Source organism: Mytilus edulis, chromosome 8 (genome assembly GCF_963676685.1).
Source record: "Mytilus edulis chromosome 8, xbMytEdul2.2, whole genome shotgun sequence".
In the NCBI taxonomy this organism is placed as follows: Eukaryota; Metazoa; Mollusca; class Bivalvia; order Mytilida; family Mytilidae; genus Mytilus; species Mytilus edulis.
This window is the reverse complement of record NC_092351.1, coordinates 41,186,578-41,211,187: the sequence shown is the minus strand read 5'-3', so window position 1 is coordinate 41,211,187 and position 24,610 is coordinate 41,186,578. Positions and strand designations below refer to the sequence as shown.

General features: G+C 31.3%; 1 protein-coding gene across 1 annotated transcript in view; it reads left to right on the top strand.

Annotated features, from left to right (window-relative positions):
* The first annotated feature begins 290 nt into the window (after positions 1-290).
* The window catches only part of LOC139484089 (von Willebrand factor D and EGF domain-containing protein-like), a 36,821-nt gene continuing 12,501 nt past the window's right edge, over positions 291-24,610 (top strand). The window contains exons 1-6 of the mRNA XM_071267815.1: positions 291-296; positions 4,092-4,198; positions 5,428-5,737; positions 6,102-6,187; positions 7,255-7,333; positions 21,995-22,192. Of these exons, the coding sequence (XP_071123916.1) occupies positions 291-296; positions 4,092-4,198; positions 5,428-5,737; positions 6,102-6,187; positions 7,255-7,333; positions 21,995-22,192 (786 nt within the window). The remainder of the gene's footprint in view (positions 297-4,091; positions 4,199-5,427; positions 5,738-6,101; positions 6,188-7,254; positions 7,334-21,994; positions 22,193-24,610) is intronic.

Below are 24,610 nucleotides of genomic sequence, written 5' to 3'. Positions count from 1 at the left end.
TGCGACATGTTCCGTACTTGTATATTTTGGTTGAAAGGGTGTGCAGACAATAAATAGATGTCGCTTACATATTTAGAATATGATATCACATAGTTTATTCGCTTTAAAAATTTACAACCGCGTAACAAAATACTTAACATTGTAAGAGTTATCTCCCCAAACACTGTTTCTTTTGTGGCCACTACTACTTCACAACCGTAAAAGATAACGACAAATTTATTTTACCAAATTGCTCGTTATATCCTTGGATGTTCTTTTTTATTTTGACCGAAGCCGTATAGAGATTCCAAATGAGAGTAAGTTCCCCTTTTGTATTTGAAATTTTGAAATGTATTTTAAACTGGAAAACCATAAGTGATAGAGACCTAGGGTCTTTTGATTTGAGATCCTTGGTCCAAAAAAATAAAAATTAGGTCATGGTCAAAGGTCAAGGTCGTATTTTAGATTTTTATTTGTCTTTGATTTCCCTATGACTTTGGAATGGTTAAAGATACAGAAAATTTACATAGTGAAAAATGCTTGGTACTTCAAGGGGCAACTTTGTTACATTATGACTGTATTGGTTTTACCATTGTGTAACGGACATAATCCCCATTGATGGTTTATATAAAGCCATTATTTGACAAAATTCTTAAACAAAATGTCCTTGACCCATATGGTCTTTTGTAATGACCTTGACAAAGAGCACAAGGTTAAAAGTCAAGGTCACGTACAAAGGGACAAATTATGTAATTTTGGCACTACTTGAAGAGTTTTATGCGTGTTTGAATGCCAACCAACCAACCAACCAACCAATCAATCAATCAATCAATCAATCAAATAACCAACTAATCAATCATGTTGCCGTCTCGTGTGTTTTATACGGGGTCCAAGGTCTCATTTTTTTCCCGCTTGTTCCAAGAGACCCTATCCCAAGTGTTTAAGTAATAAACCAACTAACTAACCAACCAACCAATCAATCAATCAAGCTATTAATCAAGCAATATGTATGACAGTTTATTTAAAACAATATGGAAGGAATAAACTCTCAATTATTCAAGAAGAATTGAATTTTAATATTGTTCTTTACATCTCTTCTGGAAAAAAAATCCACATGTTTGTTATCTGTTATACTCTGAAACTACAAGTCCAATCGACCCCAAAATTTGCAGTCAGCAGGGCATACATGTACTGCAAGTTCATAAAACAACGTGGTGCAGATATCTTTCAATAGTTTTCCTAAAAAAAAGAAATGGCAATGCCGTAAACATCGCTTGCTAGGTCCGTAAATCTCAGTGAAACCCTACACTATAATGTCCGCTCCTAGATTGAAATACTAATCTGTGTTACAAACGGGTGCTGAAAAAAATGTGAATTATAAGAAAATACTCATTAAACGTGTTTTAAAGTTACACAAGATCAATAAAATCCAAAGCATACACTGCCAATGAACTGTGATCAAAATGTCAGTTTCCTACAATGACAAAAGAAATACATTGTGTACATTCCGTCTCCATACATGTTGTCTGTTCAACATCCCCACCTAAAAAGATTAGTTTTCGTTATAATAAATCCGCGTCACGTGATGTCTCCTGAATCTGGCGCGAGAGTCGCGCGCTGTACCTGAAATAAAAAAAAAACTTTTTAAACTAAACATGAAACTTCTCCGGTAAAACAATAATTAAACCCCTTACACAAACAAACAAACAAACAGACAAACAAACACACACACACATATCAATCAATTATGTTTCAAAGGGGTTAAAAGACCGTTCACAATTGGTTTTTTTAAAGCAATTGATTTATATTTCTTATTGTTTTGGGTTATTACCATGATTTATTTTTATAGATATTCTAGATAAACTGTAAACAGCAATACTTTTCAGCAAAGTAAGATCTACAAATAAGTCAACATGATCAAAATGGTAAATTGACTAATAAGGAGTTATTGCCCTTTAAAGTCAAATTTTGCAATTTTTTGTAAAATTTTGTAATCTTTTACAAAAGTCCTCTCCTGAAACAACTGAGACAAATTTAAATAAACGTCGTCACAACTAAGCATAAAGGAATTTAGTTTAAAAAAAAACTAAAACAAAAGTAAAAGGGTGGAATTATTTCATGCATCAATTGTAAATAAAAATACCATGTGAGTGACACGGGCTCCTTGGAACCTCTTGTTGTTTATCCAAATCAATATTCAAAAGATTTCTCTCGAAAGTAATTTTCAGAATCACAATTGACTTTTATGAATAAAACCGACTGACTAATACATTAAAGTAAAGTGATATATGAAATAAAGCTTTTCGCATTGTCTTGTTTTTTCTATAATAACTTAAATGCAATTGTCATAAAATGAAAGAGGACACCACGTGGGGGACACTCCTAAAAGCATGTGGTTTTCCCTATTTCTGGAGTAAATTAGACATAATGCGAGATATAAAATTTCCTTAATACGGTTATTTGAAGAAGATTGTCTGGCAACTTCGATGCTATAGATGATGGTTAAATACTAGAGCATCTTAATTGTAAAAAAAATTTAAAAAAATTGAAACAAACAAAATATAGTTTCTTTTTATCAGTTAGCAAAAAAAAAATAACATCTTACAACTTAATAGTTTGTGATTTATTAAAATAAAGTAAAAGGAACCACATCACATACATATAGGTTAACATCAGGTTAGTCTTAAATTAGAAAACTCTGCCAAGTATACATGTACGAAGAAGGCATTGTTGTGAAACTGATTTGATCATGTCTTAAAGTATAAGAAAGTAAAAAAATTCTATGACAGTTACATGTAACAAATTAAACAATTCACAAGAAAAAAAAATTCTGCAGCGTTCATGAAAGCATAGTAGGAAGAACGTTTTTGAGCATTGTTTGCAGTTTCGTTTGAACAAGTATACAGTTTTAATTTCTGGCTATTTTGCTAAATCACAATTTAATAACAACCAATTATGATTTCGTTTTATGTGTTGAATTGCAGTTCTATATCAATTTTGGTCTGAAATGGTAATTTTGACCTGAACAGCTCTTAAAAAACTGAACACATATTGTTAAGTCATGTTAAAAGTTATCAAAGGTACCAGGATTATAATTTATTACGCCAGACGCGCGTTTCGTCTACATAAGACTCATCAGTGACGCTCATATCAAACTATTTATAAAGCCAAACAATTACAAAGTTGAAGAGAATTGAGGATCCAAAATTCCAAAAAATGTTGTGCCAAATACGGCTAAGGTGATCTATACCTGGGATAAGAAAATCCTTAGTTTTTCGAAAAATTCAAAGTTTTGAAAACAGGAAATTTATAAAAATGACCACATTATTGATATTCATGTCAACACCGAAGTGTTGACTACTGGGTTGGTGATACACTCGGGGTCGAAACGTCCACCAGCAGTGGCATCGACCTAGCGGTGTAAAAAGTTATCAAAGGTACCAGGATTATAGTTTAGTACGCCAGATGCGCGTTTCGGCTACATAAGACTCATCAGTGACGCTCATATCAAAATATTTATAAAGCCAAACAAGTACAAAGTTGAAGAGCATTGAGAATCCAAAATTCGAAAAAGTTGTGCCGAATACGGCTAAGATACTCTATGCCTTGGATGAGAAAATCCTTAGTTTTTCGAAAAATTCAAAGTTTTGTAAACAGGAACTTTATAAAAATGACCACATTATTGATATTCATGTCAACACCGAAGTGTTGACTACAGGGCTGGTGATACCCTCGGGGACGAAACGTCCACCAGCAGTGCATAATTCAATCCTTTCCACTGCGGTAATTACAGTACTGTTCAAACGATAAACTTGCTGTCAAATAAGATTAGCTTGATTTTTGATCAGTTAAGAAGCTGATTTTTTATCAAACTTACCAATGTCACACTGAATTATCGGAAAAGCTACTGATACTGATTGAAACGCTAGAGAATTGTCTGAAAAGCACTAATGTAAAGTAGTGGACCATATTAAAAATGGAATGAAAAAAAACATGACTGACTATTTTTTGGACTTTGTTCAGACTTTTCGTGATATCAAGATCAAAACCGTTAAAACAGGAGTTTATCACACAAATTCAAACATAACAATGTTACTTGTTTTCTTTTACAGATTGATCAACAAGATAGCAAGAACTTTGTTGTCAAGGAAAAGGAAAAACTCGATATACCAGTTAAAATGACCATGCCTGTTGCTTGCGAATGGCAAACAATAGACCCGTATGTTGTTACAAAGTATCATGTTTCAATATATTTATTTTGAAAATAAAAATAATCTAGTCAAAATGTGCATTATCTTTTAACGTTTGGGTGACCATTATGAAACATCTTTGTCAAAACTGATTACGGATATGTTCTTTTTGACACAAAAGAAATCACACATACCAAAGTTTCATATACTTTTTAGATATATAAACATGATAAAACATTTGTTTTATTGGTCAATATATTCAAAAGAAATAAATCGTATATATGATCAGCCATGCTATTTTTAGGCTTATAGAGGCAATGGGTTTGGTATTGCATTTTTATGAAAAATGGGTGCGCATGCATGCTTCAGGATTTAACAACGAATTAGATAAAAACGTAAAATCTGCACTTTCAAATGCTTACAATTATCCGAAGTTTATCTTTAGACAATTTTGAGAATAGATTCAGATCAATGCAATGAAATAAATAATATCTTAAAGATTAACTGTGTGAATTAAGAACTAAACGGAAGTTTTACATAAATTAATTTTGAGGTCAAAAATCTTTTTTTTATGAAATTCAAAATTACTCGAGACAAGAAAATGTGCAACTTTATGTTGCCGCATGGCACAATTGAACATTAGATAGCAGGTGCACCGATTACATTAAGTGATTTTACATAGACAATTTTCTCCTTATGACGGTACCGAAAAAAACCTGAACATTTCTTGGTTGGTCACATTCATATGTGTTTTTATCATAGATGATTCATTCTGAACATTATATAATGAGAACACGCTTCAAATATTGCCGTATTAAACTGTATAAGATGCCTCATATTTCCATATGCTTCCATAATTACCTTATTCAATTAAACAATAATTATAAAAAAAAACACAGAAACATTTTATAGAGAAAACGCATTTAATGATTCTCGATTAATTTTGCTTGAAAATCTGGACGTCAGACTGTATTACGTGAACCATAATAACAATGAGAACAATTTGTTCTTTAAATCAAAAGTCGAAAGTCAAAATATACTGAAAAGGAACTGGAAAAACATAAAAAAAACTTATATACTTGCGAAATAATAGTGTGTGTGCTTAATCGTATGTAGTTTCTCTCAATCATTGATATACACGAGTAAAGTATCAAAAGCAGGGATTATAGCACAAACTTTTTAAAACTCATCAAAACTTAAGACATTTAATGTATTTTTATTATTAAAAATCGGAAATGTAGTATATGTTTTTCTGTAGTTCTGACGATGTAAAGAAGAACTGTCGGATTAATCTCCTAAATGGTATACCAAAATATCAGAATGACGGTCATAAATGTGAAAATGGAATTACGAAAGACGGTCTTAAGTTTTCATCAGAACTGTGTGGTATTCACTTCAATCATTTAGATTGGGAAACGACAAAATATATCACAGTCTGGGGAGAATCAGATGGAATGATAAACAATGGATATCGTTTATCATTTATCAGGATGTATAATGACGATACTAGAGTTAGGCCGACCGGATTTTTAGATTATTGGACTGGGATACATCTTCCTGATATAAAGGTAAATATAACGATAAAAGACAATATCATAGACGTTTCATATCCAACAAATTAAACAAATTGAGATGAATTCTTATATAATGTAAAGCCTATCTAGACAAACACATTCAGACAAAACTTCAACCTGTGCCAAGTAAAGTAGATTATCTTTCTTGTCAAAATCAACCTTTGATAACACTAAACATACATATATTTCAGCCTTTATTTACCTTTTTAACGAACGTATTACAAAAACATACATCAAACAAAGAAACGTCCAGATCATGTGTTACTAGCTAAACATGCTAAAGGATAAAATACACTTAACATATTTATTGTCATCACTTTATCTTAGCTAAATGTAAAATATCAATATTTTGACGAAGGTTATAGTCGAAGATGGAGATGATTCTACTAGAGGAACTGCTTGCTACTCGCAAAATGACCCTCACATGCGGACATTTGATGGAAGGTACGTGTGTTAGAACAAATTAGGTACGTTCGTAGTACATTAGCACATGTTCATGCATAAGTCGTTTTAAGTTCTAAGTTATTTATACTCTTCATGTTTGACAATTTATCAATCGTTTATTATTATAAACTGGTTTCCTTTTACAACTTTACGTTCGTTGGAGTCGGTGATTTAATTACATATCATATCTTATGTTTTAATTCTGATTTCATTTATTAATCTTAAATCAGATTGAGAAAACATCAACATGGTATTTTAGTTTACGTTACCAATCAGTCATTTCAACGATATCAGACCTATCAATATAATTCCATTATAAACATTGGATTTCAAATATTTCAATAACTCTCCACTAGAAATTGATCAATTTCAACACTTTAATTTGGGCCACAATTTCATTAAACAACTTTTAAAAAGTTATTAACCATAACAATTATATTGTTTAATCAATAAGACAATTCAATTCAACGGTAAGGGAATTGAATGTTAATTTTTCATTGAAAATAAGATTGGAATTATGTTTGATCTATTGTTTAAACAAGTTGTGAACGCGACGATTGCGTGTTATTAGAGAAAAACGTACGTCTATAATACAAAATACAATTAACACTATTGTAACACTAAAAATACAGTTTATTGCCAACCCAATCAACTGATGCAGTTAAAAGGCATATTTTATATGCATCCAATCCACACAATTGTGTAAGATTTTTATAAAGAAAAAACATTATGCATCTTTCGTTTTTAAAGACATTTTATAGATTCCGGAAAAGATATGTATAAAAAAGGAAAGAAATCTATTACAAAGATCTGTATGTGTATTCACAATATTTATTTTATATAATTGTGGAATCAATTATACTATAGATACTAATATTATGAATAAGGTATATCTTACCAAATAGTGCTTCCCTAAACTATAAGGTACTAAACTAACATGAGGGATACTAAGTTACAAGCTGTAAACTTAGTAAATTGTTACAACAAATATGCAATAAAGATATTATTACGTTAAAAAACGAAGACATTTTGAAGACAATAATAGTTGTACATTTCGTTTACTTCAGAACGTATGAGTTACAGATAAGTAATGGGCTGAGTGAAGGAGAATACATTTTATATATGCATGATAGGCTACCAATTCAGGTATTTATTGAATCTTATGCATTCAAACATCTGCTCTTAAATCTATCATTGATTTCAGCAATGTAGAAGTAAATGGGGTAAAATAATGGTACACACTGCTGTAGTGGTATATATTTGGTCCCAACGTAAAAAGTAAAATCACAAAAATACTGAACTTAGAGGAAAATCAATTCGGAAAGTCCATAATCTCATGGCAAAATCAAATAACAAAACGCATCAAAAACGAATGGACAAGAACTGTCATATTCATGACTAGTAGTGACTTTCAAAATCCGTTTGTCGTTTTTATCTTTACACGTAATTGATTTAATTTGTTAGTGACAGATGACAAAAAATGAAAATTTAACCCGGCGACCATCCATTCATACCGAGTCTACAATATACAATTCTGGCCACAATTTTTTGATTATACCGAACTAAAAGTGGAAGGGCCTTTTGGACGCTTAGAGTAAATACTATATTTTATACTTGACAAACAAATGACGTTTGAAAGTACTACATTTGTGATTTAGAATTTCTCGAATGTACAAGAAAGGTAGAATCTTTTTGTAAACTATTGCTGGCCATGAAAAGGACCGTTACTCTATGAGATTTATCATCGTCTACTGGCACTTTATTCACTTACAACTCCTAATTTCCTCGTCTCTCGGTGGGCTGTCAGTGTCACGTGAACGCTGCCATTTTGTTTATTTACGTCTGTGATGTCATTTAATGGGAGGTAAATATAGACACTCAAATGGTTATTCGCCGGTGATTAATAGGATTATTCACCGCTGGTGTACATTTTAAGGGTTATTCGACCTCAATTGCAATCAAATGAAAATTAAATGAATTATTCCATGTCACAGACATGATAATGTGTTATCCAATAGAATTGTTTGTAATATATTCAAGGTATAATTAGTTAGCAAAGGTACCAGGATTATAATTTAGTACACCAGACGCGCGTTTCGTCTACATAAGACTCATCAGTGACGCTCATATCAAAATATTTATAAAACCAAACAAGTACAAAGCTGAAGAGCATCAAGGATCTAAAATTTCAAAAAGTTGAGCCAAATACGGCTAAGGTAATCTATGCCTGAAATAAGACAATCCTTTGTTTTTCAAAAATTACCACATTATTGATATTCATGTCCACACCGAAATGTTGACTACTGGTCTGGTGATACCCAAGGTACGAAACGTCCATCAGCAGTGGCATCGACCCAGTGGTGTAAATAGTTATCTAAGGCACACAAATTCTCTGTTCATAAATTTACAAATTATCTAGAAACTAATGTTCTACTCACTCAAGCAAAATTGGCTTTTTCGATTTTGCCTTTTATTTTGTAATTTTTCTTCATATACATGTAGCACTTTTTTTGTTTCGATTCGTATAATCTTTGACTTTCAAATATTTGGCTTTAAGCGTTCCTGATGAAGGTTAATCCAGAAAAGCCCTTTGAATAAATAAAATTATTGTAAATGTTGTTTTTTTTCTTTTTCGACATCGCTGGGTCGTTATCACTGTTGGTGGACAATCATTTATATTGTTTATGGTTAGCTTAGTGGTCAATTCTTTGGTACTGACATGATTTATAGCAATCGGTTTTACAATTGTCCGTTTATGAATTTTGCAAGTATAAAACAACTAAGATTTTAACTTCCAGAGGTAAAGTTGGTTATATTTTGATTTTGTTTTTTATAAAAGATTTATTTTTCATCATAAAGCACTTCATTTTTATTGATTCTTATTAATTTTTTGGCTTACACATATTTGACTTTTAGCTTTCCTAAAGGCTGTAAATCAAGAAAAAGCGCTTCAGACGCATACAAATTTATATGATGTGTTATTTTCTTTCTTTTAACATCACTGAGTCGATTCCACCGCCGATGGACTATCAGTCTCAGAGGGTAACATCAATTCAGTAGTCAACAGTTTGGTATTGATTTAATTTAGAACTATCCGTCCTAACATTTTTCGTTCATAAACTTGAAATTATAAGAAACAAAGGTTTTTACTCTATCCGGCATAGTTGACCATAGATGGATTTGGCATTTTTATCAGGATATTTTGGTCATATAGCTCTTCAGTTGTTTCGGTTCGTATAAATTCTTAGCTTTCAAATCTGTGTCTTTGAATGTTCTTGGTGAATGGAAAACCCAGAACAAAAAGCCTCGGACGTATGACATTTATATAATGTGTTGTTGGTTTTTTTTTTTTTTTAAATGTTTAAATCACTTGTTCAATACCTTTACTCTTGGAGAATCAATCCCATAGGATATTATAAGCCAAGTAATCAGTACTTGATATAATTTATAGCAATCCTTTCTAAAATTGTCTATTGATAAATTTTGAGATAATAAAGAAACTAAGGTTTCAACCCTCTCAGTCAAAGTTGGACAGATTTTGCTATTTTATTTTATTATTTCATTTTGCATTTTTTTGGTCAAACTTATTTTTTCCAAATTTGTTGTCACATCCTTAAAATAATTTGTTTAATTTGTCGGAAGCGATAAGAAGACTTCAAGTAAGAGTTGTTTCCCTTTCTGCAATCTTAACATTTATGTATAAATTTTACTACTGAATTTTAAGAAACCTAGAGAAATCCGATGACAACAACAAACGCAACATCAAAACCCAACAAATTAATTTTTGATGGAAAAGTACCGTGCTACATCTTAAAGCAATACGAATTCACACTCAGCAAAATAGTCACATTCGGAAATAAGTCACCTGGTCACGTTCGGTAATAAAAAGATCAGACGACATAATGGAAAACCACAATCTAACACGTGGTAAAAATGTCCATAATCAAAATTCAATCCTACATGAATTTTAAGTTATAGAAACCTAGAGAAATCCGATGACAACAACAAACACAACATCAAATGTCTTAACGTTTGTAGTAGTTGTAAATTGTACTTGTTTTGTTGTATTCGTGTGTTTTGTTGGGGATAACTACTCATCCAGTTCAGATTTGATATCCTGGACTTTGACCCCTACATTGAATTTGAGGTAAAAGTCAAAAGTCTAGGTCATGATGAAAATATGAACTTTTGATAGTTTTTACGATAACAACTTCCCAATTATCAATTTCCCATATCTCTCAGCTGTAACATACCCTCTGTCCCTTCGTATGGTGTTTACATATCCCCATTGACAAGGGCACCAAGACATGAATGTTGATTGTTCAAGTTGTTCAGTTTTCATTGTTCTAATTTGTATATTAGTTTAAACTGTTCATCAAATAGACTGAAAAAAGAGATATTAAACTACTGAAAATGATTTATTGAGGTGTAGGAATTGTCACACTTCAAAATCTTCCAGGCAGTAAAACAGTGAAAAGTCATGTCATGATAGGACATTTGAGAGACTCCAAGGATATCGCATTACCTCAAGGAGGAGTGAACGATTGTATAACCTTTCTGTTTAAGTCTTTCACACCTAATAAATCATTAAAAACAATAAATTGAACCTCTTATATCGTTTTCTTTTTATGTCTCAAATACTACAGTACATACATTTACAAAAATGTATATGGCTAATATCAGTGGAGATCGAGAACTTTTTTATCGTTTTTATTGCAATAATTCATATTTATTTCTTTTATTAATTTTTCGAATGAAATAAATTTTTAGTTGAAATAAAATAATTGCAATACACGAACTACATTTATTAAATTGTAAAGTGATTTAATTAACTTCATGATTGGATTACAATAAATCATGATTAACAAACAAAGATTGGGGCGCTTACTGACTCAAGAGGGGCTGCTCCAGTCACGATTCAGTGATTCTCTATGTAATCAGCCATTTGTTTCCTACGAAAAGGGGAGGGTGGCTCTGAATATGCTAGATTTGCATTTATAAATCTCAGGTTTTTCAATGACATTATTTTTTATTTTATTGTAACAGCAGCATCGTCTCGTGTATATTTACTCCACATAATCAATATAAAATGATTGAGTGTTTCGAATTGTATATTTAAAAATATAAAAATGTTAAGAAATAACAGTTTATTAAATGATAAATAAATACAAATGCATAGAAATAATGTTAAAATGAAACATATGTAAAAATATTTAAAAAAAAATTAAAGTAAATAAGCTTTAATCAAATAAACAAAATTAAATGCGACTTAATACATCGGAAGTAACAAAAACACAAACGCATACAATTAAGTTTAAAATTTAAGAGTATTAGTGTTAAAAAATCTGAGTAAAAATAACATCAAATCAAATAGTTCTCTGTTCTATACATCCTAAAAATGGAAATGTTTCCTGCTCTTCTTATTCCTATTGGTATCTGTATATATGTTGTGTACAAGATGTAAGTGTGTACAAATTATAATTTGTACAGGGTTTTTGTACAAGTTATAAGTTTTTTGACACACATCTTTTTGTACCAGGTGATACAGGTTTATCTTCAAAAATGTACCAGTTTAGTGTTTTAAATTCAAATTTATATACTTAAACCTAACATTTAGTGCTATTCTCCTTGTCCTCAAAATGGAACTGAGGATACCTGAATGATTTAAATTCTAATTTTATTTTTCTCCTGATACCTTATTCATATCCATAAAAGTCTGTTTGTGGTCTTATAATATTTCGTGTAGCAATGCCCAGTATTAGATTGTAGCATGTAGTTGTGAAAATATGACAGAAATATGCGAAATAAAAGACTGTATGCTTGCATCATCCATGTGTGTTAAGCAGTTCATAAAACACTGACAACTTGTACAAAATGTCTGTACAAATTATAATGTGTACAACATTACAACTTGTACACAACATATACATAATTTATGCAGATGATATTATTAAATGAAAATAGTTTCCAACTTCTCTAGAGTTTTTATATGAAATTATGAAATTATAAGATATTTTGATTGTCTACTGATTCTTGTGTGGTCCAAGAAGAGAAGGTTCACATTTTAATTGAAATTGAATATTTCTAATTTGAATTGCACTAATGGAAAACTAATCAGATGTGAATAATTGCCAATGAGACAACTATCCCCAAATCTCAAACGGGGGGGGGGGGGGGGGGGGGGGATATATTAGCAATTGTATACTACACTTAGGCATTCAAACATGAAAAAATCCCATAATATATATACTAAGATTGTTTTCAGATGTTTGATATCATTTTTTTAAAATTAGAATTATTCTTATTTTAATCTTAAATAACTAAAGGGTGTTTATATGATTTTAGACTTTTGGTGTATTTAAATAATTTATTTTCAATGACTGTATATGATATGTCTGATAAGAAAAGGTCAACATTATATACAGCAATAGATGTTTGATCATATTTTCTATTCATTTATTCATTTACTTCAGTATCTAAAACTCATCACTATAATAACAAATCAATCTTTTTAATAGATATAACTAATGTCTTAATTAGAATCGACATAATTGATGCAAACTATACTTTATTGTAGTTTTAACGTCGGTAGGCATTGTATTCGTGACTATTTTTGCCCGAGTGAGAGTGAGGGCTAAAATAACACATTACAATCATTATAAATGAATCAGTAACAACATGTGCATCATTTAAGAATTTGGAAGTGTTTTAAGATAATGAAATATTTTAAATGCATGCCAATTCGTTAAAATTCATCATTCTGCAGGAGTCAATATACGCATGTGCAAACAAATTTTATTGGATTTAGAGCCTGTGTTTATTCACAAAGCGAAAGAAGCACGTTATATTAAAAATAAAGTTTAACTTCATACGCAACATTGTATTATCTTACATGTACCTGTTATTTAAAAGGTAAAATTTCATTCAATTATTCATATCTTCAATTCTTCATACCGGTAAAGGATATTGAAAGTATCCACCATCAATAAAACCTGGCCACAACAACTAGCCATTACCAAATGTGGCAATAAAGTTCAATAATGAATCACATAATTTGTGTTTTTTAGCTTGGAAGGAGGGGCAGAATTAACACTTTCCTACTAATATTTCAAATAACTGAAATCTGTTAAAGATAGTTTTATGCCCATATGCACTATTCAACTAATAGCACTGTTGTTCACATAAACAGGGGTCTGGATGGGGTGTTCTTCATTTCTTTATCATTTAATCTTTATTAAGGTCATTTTTCTCTATTTCTTATACTTTTTGTCCATCATTTTTCTCGCACATTATTAATCCAAATTATTATGACGTCTGGCTGGGCTATTTTTTTCTGGGACGTCGTAGAAAGGCGTTCCAGAAAAAAAATTAGCCTTGCAATACGTCATAATTATTTGGACAATCACATAATTTGGTTCGAGACCACAGTCATTTCGTAGTGCAAAGAAAAAACACCCGCCATATATTTCATCTTCCAAAATAATAACGACACTTGTCATTTTCAGATGTTTGATTTCTATGCAATTAAAACTCCTTAGAAGAAAAATAGCATGGTCACCTGTACAAATTACCTTTATAACTAATCGATGATGAAATGACAGAGGTTTAATAGTTTTTAATAATTTCGTGAATAATCACACGTGCAAGATGTGAACAAATTACCGAGATGGCGCGATACTGTCGCCGTCTATGTAAAATCGCGATTGTCGTTCTTGAATTCTTATCCGTGATGTCATATAGAAGGAGGCGCAGAAATGACTTGTGGCCTTCCCATTGTATGAGGTAAAAGCAAAGGTCAAAATTGAGAACGTCAATTTAGCCCAACCATGAACGTCAAATCAAAAGACCCTTGGTCTTAATCATATTTGGTTAAACAGTTATATCACAATTTGCATATTTCTAAATAAAGAGGGGAGAGAAAGCTCAAATTTTGTAAGCGTACCCTTGAAACAAAAATGCATGTGTTACGACATTTCGCAACAAACAAATAAGTAAAAATATATTGTCGATATCATATATCGTGTTTGAAAAGTTGTGAAAATAAGGAAAAATACATCTTCAGAAATGACCTTGACCTTGACCCTTTTTGCGTTTGTTTTTTACCAAGGACTCAAATCAACACACCTTATGTCTCAGTCTCTTATGGGTTACCAATTACAATTACATTTTACTTTTTTAAAAACAGAAGGGGAGATAACTCTCATATTAGGTTCCGGACTGATTCGGTCAAAATTATTCTTAAGATCCTAAGGATATAACGAGCAAATTGGTGACATAAATTTGTCATAATCTTTACAGTTGCGAAGGAGATGTTTACACAAGATAAGAAGTGTTTATGGAGATAACTCTTACAATAAAAAGTGTTCGGTCCCAACAGGGTCATTTTTAAAGTTGCAATGAATGTTTGATATCATATACAAAAAATCTAAGCGACATCTTAAGAAACGAAAAAGCAGTCAGAAAAAAAGTGGCGGAAGAAAAAAATAATAATCAAAAGAAAACCAATAGAACTTTCCATAGAAAAGTGGATAGACCTAAATATGCACACATTAGATATATTTGTTAGACTGTCATATGAAATTAATGTGGATTTATTGCCAATGTACAGCTATTCATATACACAAGAAAGAAATAACCAATCTAATTACAGGTAGCCGTAGTTCCTTCAACGCTTCATATACACAGTACGTGTCGAAAAAAATTGACATGTACATGTATTTGGAAAAACACATCCAAAATTGAGTTATATCCATTCAAATGTTTTAAATATTTTTTTGACAAGAAATGAGCTCTCAGATATACAAAGTTGCACAAATGTAAGTGTCTTCTTACAAAAAAATAGCTGCTGGATGTTGGTTTTTTTTTTGCCAATGGTCCGTCAATTTTCTCATATGATAACATAATAATTCTGCACACAGTCGTTGGATATTTTTCTTTTTTTAATAGCGATTTTCTTTAAAATCATAAGAAACGATGACAAAAATTCAGGGATTTTTATTTTTGGTACTGACTTAATCATTGTAAAATATCTGGCTCACCTTTGAAGCTAACCTGATACAGCAGAAACATATCCTTGGTCGTGTTAAAAGCACCGCAGACCAAATGAATAGCGCAATAATAAAACTAACCCTAGGAAAACTCTGCAAAAACAAATTAATGACCCCGTTGCTTAGTTTAAACATATTGTATTGTTCAAAACAAATGGATTAGACACAAGTATTTTTAAGTTAGTTCCGTCTTTTTCATAATATACATGAATATACATAATATTTATATAGCACATTACACAAATTTGTCATTTCTAATAAGCATGAAGGCATTAAAAATAATTAAATAAATAACATCTATTGTTATTATTATATTTATACACAAGAAAATAATAGAAACGGCTCAATTGATATCAAACGTTCTAATTTTGAATAATCAAACACATCCAAACGTCGGTCAAAAGGGAAAACACCTATTGATATTAGTGTTTTCAATGACATTGTATTTACCTGTATAATTTGTAAATAATACCAATGTTATTTCAACTGATCGGGCGGAGCTTACGTTTTAATTTGCATAAGGACAGTCCATTTGAAGATGTGTTTGATAAGGATGATTGCCGTTATAATTATTACTGATTTCTAATCACCTATCAGTGTTATCAATGGAATTTACAAAAGAATAACTGGACACTTAATTGATGAGTTTATTCTAAAACACCTATCTATAGATGGACTGGATTATTATGAGCGAACCGGTTAAACACCGCCCAGTCAAGTGAAATAAATTGAGTAATAGTAACATGAAATGTATACTATTGTGAAACGGATATTAATTTTGACGTTAAAAATACGAATAATGGAATGACAAGAACATGGATCTAATGTAAGTATCCTTTCTGTATGAACTTAATAATGGAAATCCATTGAGGTGAAACATTATGTTAACCGTTATGAACAACAAATCGACCATTCGAGCAATGCAACATCTGTATTGTACAGTAGTTAATAAAACAATCACCAGCAAGGTTGCTATCATAATTAGAAACGTTGTGTTTCTTTTATATATTTAAGTACTTCAGAAAATATTTTAAAATTTGCATTTATATCTAAGTAATCATTACCAAATAATAACAAATAAATTGTAACAAGAATGTCTAAGTGTTTAAATTCAATAAACATGTCTTTGCGGTGCAAATTTATTACAATATAATAAACAGTGTTCAACACTTTCACTAGTGTAACCACATGCACAATATCCATCCTGTACTAAATTAGCCTTGTATAAATCCGCGCTAAGTGCATTGCACTTATTGCAAAGCCTTGCATGTAATATAAATAATAATCCATCTCATTCTGTATGACACAGAAGATTAAAGATCCTAGCTACCGAAATAAACGTTGATTGGTTGAAATAGTTCAAGATGTAAAACTTTCGTCAAACTTGGTGAAATTGAAAGTAGAATGTATTGAATGTTGAAAAAAGTTGATTACTGGACATAGAAGGGTCGTTGATCTTAGTAAGGCACACGAAAATATAGAAAAACCGTTATTTACAAGTGTATACAGGTACGGATGTCTGACAACTACAAAATAAGTGAAAATGAGCGCAATAGAATTGTCCGTGATCTCCTGTTTTGAATGGGAACTGCTTTCTGTCTCTATATTGTATAATTGTTTTTAGAAAATAGCAAAATCAATAAAAAGCTAATGTTAATCAGTAAATGTATGCATTATAGTTACAGAACAAATCGGTCTAGAACAATAGATGTGTCATCAGCAAAAAGTCAACTGAACCCACTTATATCATCTGCAATGTAATTTATACAAACCAAGAATAATAATGGACCAATTACCGACCCCTGGGGCACACCAGCTCTTAAGCATTCCAATGTTAATAGTGAATATTTCATAATCACGCTTTGTGACCGTCCCGATAGGTAACTTTTCAACCAACATAATAAATCTCCACTAAAGCCATATTTTTAGAGCTTATATAAAAGACCTTTGATCCAAACTGTATCAAAAGCTCTACTTATATCCAAAAATTATAATAGTAATTATTTGTTTGTCGTTTAATTCAATAATAATATGATAATACAACTCAATCAACTGGTGGGTAGTAGAATGTCTGGGAATGAATCCCGATTGAAACTTGTATAATAGATTATGTGAATGCAAATGATTAAAAGTATTTTTCCAGAAGTTTGCTAGCACAAGATAATAAAGAGTCAGGTCTATAATTTGAGAACAAAGATTTATCACCACTTTTAAATAATGAAATAACATGTGCATTTTTTTTATCCCGTAATGACCTATTGCAAAATTTGATTTCTGACAGTAAATAGCATTATGTAGCTTATAATATCAGGCCCCACCGCTTTATTAACATCAAATTACATCGTGCACGTCTTGTTCAATTAACTACAATGACAGGAAATCAGCACAACGATCGTTAAAGACTGGTAAATTTTTATCTGGATTCTCCAAGTTAGCTATAAAACAGAAATATTTATTCAAAATTTCTGACTTTTCAGTACTCTAATATGCCTAATTGTAATTTTATTCGGATCCTTCAAATGTGGTACGTCATGAACACGTCTGTCGCTTTAAATGTGGATATTAACAATCTTCCAATAGTGTTTCGGATTTGCTTGTTTGATTCCATCTACATTTTCATTAAACTAGCGTAAAAGTGTTTTTTGCTAGCTTTTTCATGTTATCACATTGTACTTTAACTTCTCTTGTAGGTATACACTCTGATGCTATGTCAATGAGTGATTTAGTGAAATAAGTGCAAGCAACATTTATGTTATCTGCGTCAGAAATCAAATGCTCCCAATTGGTACCTAACACCTTTTGATTCATGAGGTCAAAATCAATCCGCAATTAATTGTTACATATGCTCCATCCTGATCACTGATCCCTCTATCAAGGTATTGTGTCTTTATCGACTACAGGTATCGAATAACTAAAATAAGATCAAGCAACGAAGTGTTACCTGTACGTGTATAAAAGTGCGTCGGCTTATCTATAATGTTAATGAGGCCGTTAATGAAAACAATATCTCTAATATTTGACCATATATCTGACATGAAATTTTTGTTCAGATCTCACAAACAAATAATACTACTATTTTCATCTAAGGCCATTTTCAACATCATATCAAAATATTGCCAGAAACAAACTGGAGACTGCCGTTCTGATCTATAATTAATATTTATCAGTATTGACCGAAGTTTCGTCTTTAATTCTAACCACATACTTTCAACTTGATCATGTTCTAAATCAATCCGACGAATAATTATATCAATGAAACTTTTATAATACATAATTATGCCACCACCGTTGGCATTCCAGTCATTTCCAACTGGTGTCTCAGAACCCAATAAGGATATATCCAAATCAGTAACGTTGACATCTAAATGTGATTCCGTAAAAAAAATATATCCCAATCTTCAATTATGTCAGTAATATTATCAGTTTGTTTTTTAGGCTTCTAATATTACCGTGGAAAATTGACAATATTTTTTTCGGGCGAGTTTGGTGTGCCCCCTGGACCAGGATTACTTTCTATATCGCCACATATTATCTATATAACAACATATAAAATGATACAATACCAGAGTATGATTATTTACTTAGTATCCATAACTATTTTTAATCTCGGTCTATTTCTGAAATTTATTCTTACATACTTTTGATTTTTTAACCCTATATGCTAAAATTGCCTATGTAAATTTTGAAATTGTTTGTATGCACATTGAACGACAAATCTATGTGACGTATAAAATTTTCTGACGTCAGACACACAAATCAATGAATGTGTTTATATAGATGTTTTTGTGTTCTGTTAAATTGTTCCTTTTGAAATTGTTATACGATGAGGACTGATGTACCCATATTTTGACTATTTTACTTATTGTGTCTGTTTAGTTAACGCATCAATGTAAATATAACAGAATTTGATGAGACTGTCATCAAAGTGAGAGGGTTAGCGCTATAAAACCAGGTTTAATCCTCAATTTTCTACATTTGAAAATGCCTGTACAAAGTCAGGAATATGACAGTTCTTGTCCATTCGTTTTTGATGCGTTCTGTTATTCGATTTTGCCATGTGATTATGAACTTTCCGAATTGATTTTTCTCTGAGTTCAGTATTTTTGTGATTTACTTTTTACATTTCTCTAAATTTACACATATTTCAAAAAGTACATCATTAAAACTAACAGTATGTTTAATAACAGTTTTTACACAACCAGAGCTAATTTTGCAATAAAACAGTCCTATATTTATAGTATTTTTAAATCCTATTATCGATAAAATGAATTAAGAGGTAGAGTCTATACTTTGGTTTTATTTAGAGCCATATGTTACTTACTACGATTCATCACGCTAGTGTAAGCATGACACATGCATGTTAATTAAACAACAAAAAATAATTTATATATTAGTTTTGAAAATGAGAACTATACTAGTGTATATAAACAGAACCACGGGTCATATAAAAACAATAACAAAACACATGATAATACAGTTCATTAACACAAGAAAAAATAACAGACACATCGTGTGAATTTACTAAATACAACCCAATTTTATACAGAATTTGTTAGAACAAGAATATGAAATTTCACGAGTTGGTTGACCGTTATGGAATAACCATTTCACAAATGATATCGGATATGTTCCTTACGTCGCAACTACAATCCCCTTCCCTTTCATGAATGTGACCTACCGAATTAGACTATTTACCGGATTTGTAATCACATAAGCAACACGACGGGTGCCACATGTGGAGCAGGATCTGCTTACCCTTCCGGAGCACCTGAGATCACCCCTAGTTTTTGGTGGGGTTCGTGTTTTTATTCTTTAGTTTTCTATGTTGTGTCATGTGTACTATTGTTTTTCTGTTTGTCTTTTTCAATTTTAGCCATGGCGTTGTCAGTTTGTTTTAGATTTATGAGTTTGACTGTCCCTTTGGTATCTTTCGTCCCTCTTTTGTTGCAAATGTTCGTATGCGAAATTATACATTTGAATATAAAATGTCGCCCTAACAATGTTTAAAAGACCATTTATAAGTATTTACAACAAGTGATGAATAATCTGATATCATAATTTTAGTTTCGGTCAAACTGCTTTGAAAATATAAGGTATCTAATATTTGAAACTTGAAGGCATCATTTTCTCACAATATTGAGCAAAATCCTTACAATAAAGAACCCTTTAAAATATCATACTGGAAAAGTAAAAATATTTCAACCACGATAAAACAAATGTACATTTATCAAACAAACCATATATAAATGACACCACAACTTGAAGACCAGTGAAAACTACCAAAGGATCATGCAAACTAATACGTCAAAATTAAACTATCTTCTCTATTGCGAGCGAAACGAACACAACGAACACAACAGTACACAAACACAACGACTAAAGAACGAGCAACACGAATCTAAAAAATAATTGGAAATAGGGGATATCTGGGGGCCCTGACGTAAATATTATCTGTTTTGAAATTGTTAAATACTTGTATGAAAGACATTATACAAATTGTGTTATAAATATATGCGTTATTGCAGTATGGATACATAATTCTTACTTATCATTGAAAGATGGACTTCTTTTAATTCAAATACAATTCATATACATGTATTTAGATTTAAGAAATAATTTTTTTATGCCATGCTCTATGCTCATTTTAACATGGGGAGGCATTATATTTGTTAATATCTTAATACCGAACGTTACCGAGGTATTAAATGTTTACAAATATAATGCCTACCCATGTTAAAATGAGCATAGAGCATGGCATGATAGAATTATTTCGATTCTAATAGGAATATTTTGAACTTTTGTACTTCGAAGCGGACCTAAAGTAGACGCTCGAAATGTCGCCATTTTGATTTCATGAACAAAAACGTTATGAAAAAATCAACAGTTTATCAATAAAAAAAGAACAGAAACATTTAAACTTACTTTTAGAATGTTTTTATTTAATTTCGTAGCGAGCAACACCAACAAAAATGTCCATGTTGATCTCTGGCTTTGTTCAAAATTCATCTGACGTTGCAATTTCAATTGTGACGTCAATTACGTGCAGCCCATGTTCTATTCGAATTAGAACATGGCTTTGTACCCAAAGCTAAAGAAGAACGTCATATTAGAATACGCGACATATACTGTCTTCTTCACTTTTACCAATTAAACTCATATTCTCATATACAATTCAGAACATTTAAAGAATTGCAAAAGGTAAGAAACAATTAACAATTCATGGTCTCAATAATATGTATAAATATATGAAAATTACCTCCTAATGATAAATTTAAAGGGTGAATGACCCTATATAAATATGAATGTGAGTAAAAAAAAAATATCCTCGTGGAATCTTAAACCGGCGATTGTTCTAGATCTGTTTGATTTCACATCTTTGAATAAAAATATATGTTTATTATCGTGATTACTAGGACATGAATGTTTTACTCTAGATCGAAGCAGTCAACCAAATTATTCAGCTATTGTTCTCTCTCAATATTGAAAAACGTTTCCTTCAAACACCGTATACATGCGTAACCGATTACCGGCTTAAAAAATAATTGAAGGTTACATGAGTTTGGGGTCAAATGATGTTTGAATAATTACATTACGTAATTCATCAGAGAGATGTTTTGAACATTTGGAAAAAACGACTGCTTTCGTTAAAATACTGTTTCAAAATTCCGGTTTTATCATTTAATGAATTGTATGTTATTTGTTTCTGAAATAAAGCTAATGTCCAATTAACTGTGTTAAAATATATGTTTCCTAATTTCAGATAAATGCATATTACAAAAAATGTTACAATACAATACTTTGCAATTGTGGAGTAGCTGCAAGAAGTGGACACAGTTTATTTGTGGCGAATTTTTGTGAAACAACGTATAAAAGCAAAAGAAGAGTTAACCGTTACGTTATAAATAGATTGTGCGATGATCAAAAATTAATAGTAACTGAAAGTGGAAATTCATACACGGTAAGTGTGCCGATTATTTACGATACGATTTAAACTAGCATAGCACTTCACTAGGAATAGTTGTAAAACGATAGATATAATATGGTATAATTTATGTATACTATACTGAGAGATCTGTTGGTGATCATTGTTATTATCAAAAATAATCAGCTGTCTTGTTAACATTGATATGCAATTATAATAAGTAGATACTGTGTACGGTTTGATGGCGGCTATGTTCATCAATTATGTGGTCATTTTTATAACTTTCCTGTTTTCAAAACTATGATTAAAAAAAAAAGAGAAGGATTTTCTTATCCCAGGCATAGGTAATCCATGCCTGGTATAATGAAAATCCTTTCTTTTTTAAAACAAACTTAATTTTTTAGCCGTATTTGACACAACTTTTTGGAAATTTGGGTCCTTAATGCTCTTCAACTTTGTATTTGTTTGGATGTATAACTATTTTGATCTTAGCGTCACTTATGAGTCTTATGTAGACGAAACGCGCGTCTGGTGTATTAAATGTTAATCCTGGTACCTTTGATAACTACAGTTAACTCTCGTTGTCTCGAACTCGGTTGACTCGAAATTTCGGATGAGTCGAAGTTTGCACGTGGTCCCGAACTTTGTTCCATATAAATGTATGTAATGCAACTCCTGATGACTCGAAATTGGATGAGTCGAAATTTCGGTTGAGTCGAACTAAATTTACGATCCCAAGGTTAACAAAAGCATTAAAAATTCATTATTTATCTCGAACTAATACACATATGTCAAAACATGACCTCCGGCAGTTAAATGGATTGAAGAGTTAATCTGACAATACACGTGTAATTAAATTTCCAGTCACTGACCACTGTATTGATTTATGACATGCTATTTCCATGCGTGTTTACCTAAGATTTTTTATAAATAATTAGTGATGCATTGTTAATGTTCTTGAAAAAGTATTTAAAATGTTTACAAAACAATTAATAGTAATTTACACTAATGAGCTTGGGTGTGTATAAAGTAAGGATTAAAACTTCCGTTGATGATCACCTAAAAACTACTCAATCGGCGTCTTTAATCTTGTTGTATTTTCTTTTGAAAAGAAAGAGTGAGATAAAACAAAATGAAGAGGAATCTAAATTTTCTAAAGTTTCTTGTATCCGAGAATAAACAATTTTGTCAACTATAACTGACCTGAATAACGGAACTATCGATTGGAAATTATTCTCTCGGATAAAAGCCATGGGAAAAGGTTATAACTGAAACAATTGAATATTAAGTAATGTTATTATGTTAATGAAAGACCTTGACCTACAAGTACATCGATCTGATATCAGAATACCGATCCCCTTCCCATATTCACCCGGATTTATTTTAGCTTTACCAAGCTAAGCAAGAGTTGTGTCCCTTGTTCTGTCAAACTTCCGGTTTTCGTTTGAGTCGAACTACGTGTATCTCGAAATATTTCTCTGGTCCGGCTGACTTCGAGATAACGAGAGTCGACTGTATTTATAATATCTAACTTCGAAATTTATCTAATAGTTTTTGTACTACAAATTGAAACCTAGCTATTATCTTTAATCGTCTTGGTTACAATAGTGCAGCACTCAATTTATTTGAAGTCTTTTATGATATACCATATAAATTTACCATAGCACTAAAAATCCTAATCCTGCAACGCCTCTTCGTAGACAAAAAGAGAACTACTGGATTAAAAAATTGGGAACTGCGACACCATATGGTTGCAATGACAAAATTGAGGTTATATGTATTTATCTAGTCCTTCGTGTATCTCGGTAAATGTGATGAATATGTTCAACTCTACTCCTCGACGTAGACGCAGTCGTGGTCATCGTCATTATATACTGAGTGCCAATGAAAACGCAACACTTTTGTTATTAAAAAAAAATCTTATAATTTTTTTTTTATTTATATTAGAGCTTGGTATATAGTTGGTTGAAAATTACTTTTAAGACAATTGTAGACAATTTTACGGTTGAGTGATGTTTGGAACAAATGCGTAGTAAAGAGTTGTTTTGAACGGACATAAACCGAGTTCACCGCTTTTCAACATACGCACCATTTTCACGATTTTGTCATTTAAAGCTTGACTTATGTCATGAATTTTCCCGCCCTTATTGTTAAGAAACTGCAATAAACATCTGAGTAAATTCCAGGACTTTCTGACAACCAGCGACATACAGTTTTGGGCATAATCCAATGAAGCCTTTCAAAGCATACAATTACGAGAAGACTGAAGTTGAAGCCCAAACAATAACCCAAATCAATCACAAATTCAACCAAAATGGATCATTTAATGATAATCCACATCCCAGGATACAAAAAGCAAGAAATGCTCAGCAAGACCGATACATTTGGTCTTTAGCATATCTGATATCGACTCTAATGGCTGTTCAAAGGTCACGAGAGTTCAATAGTGGTCAC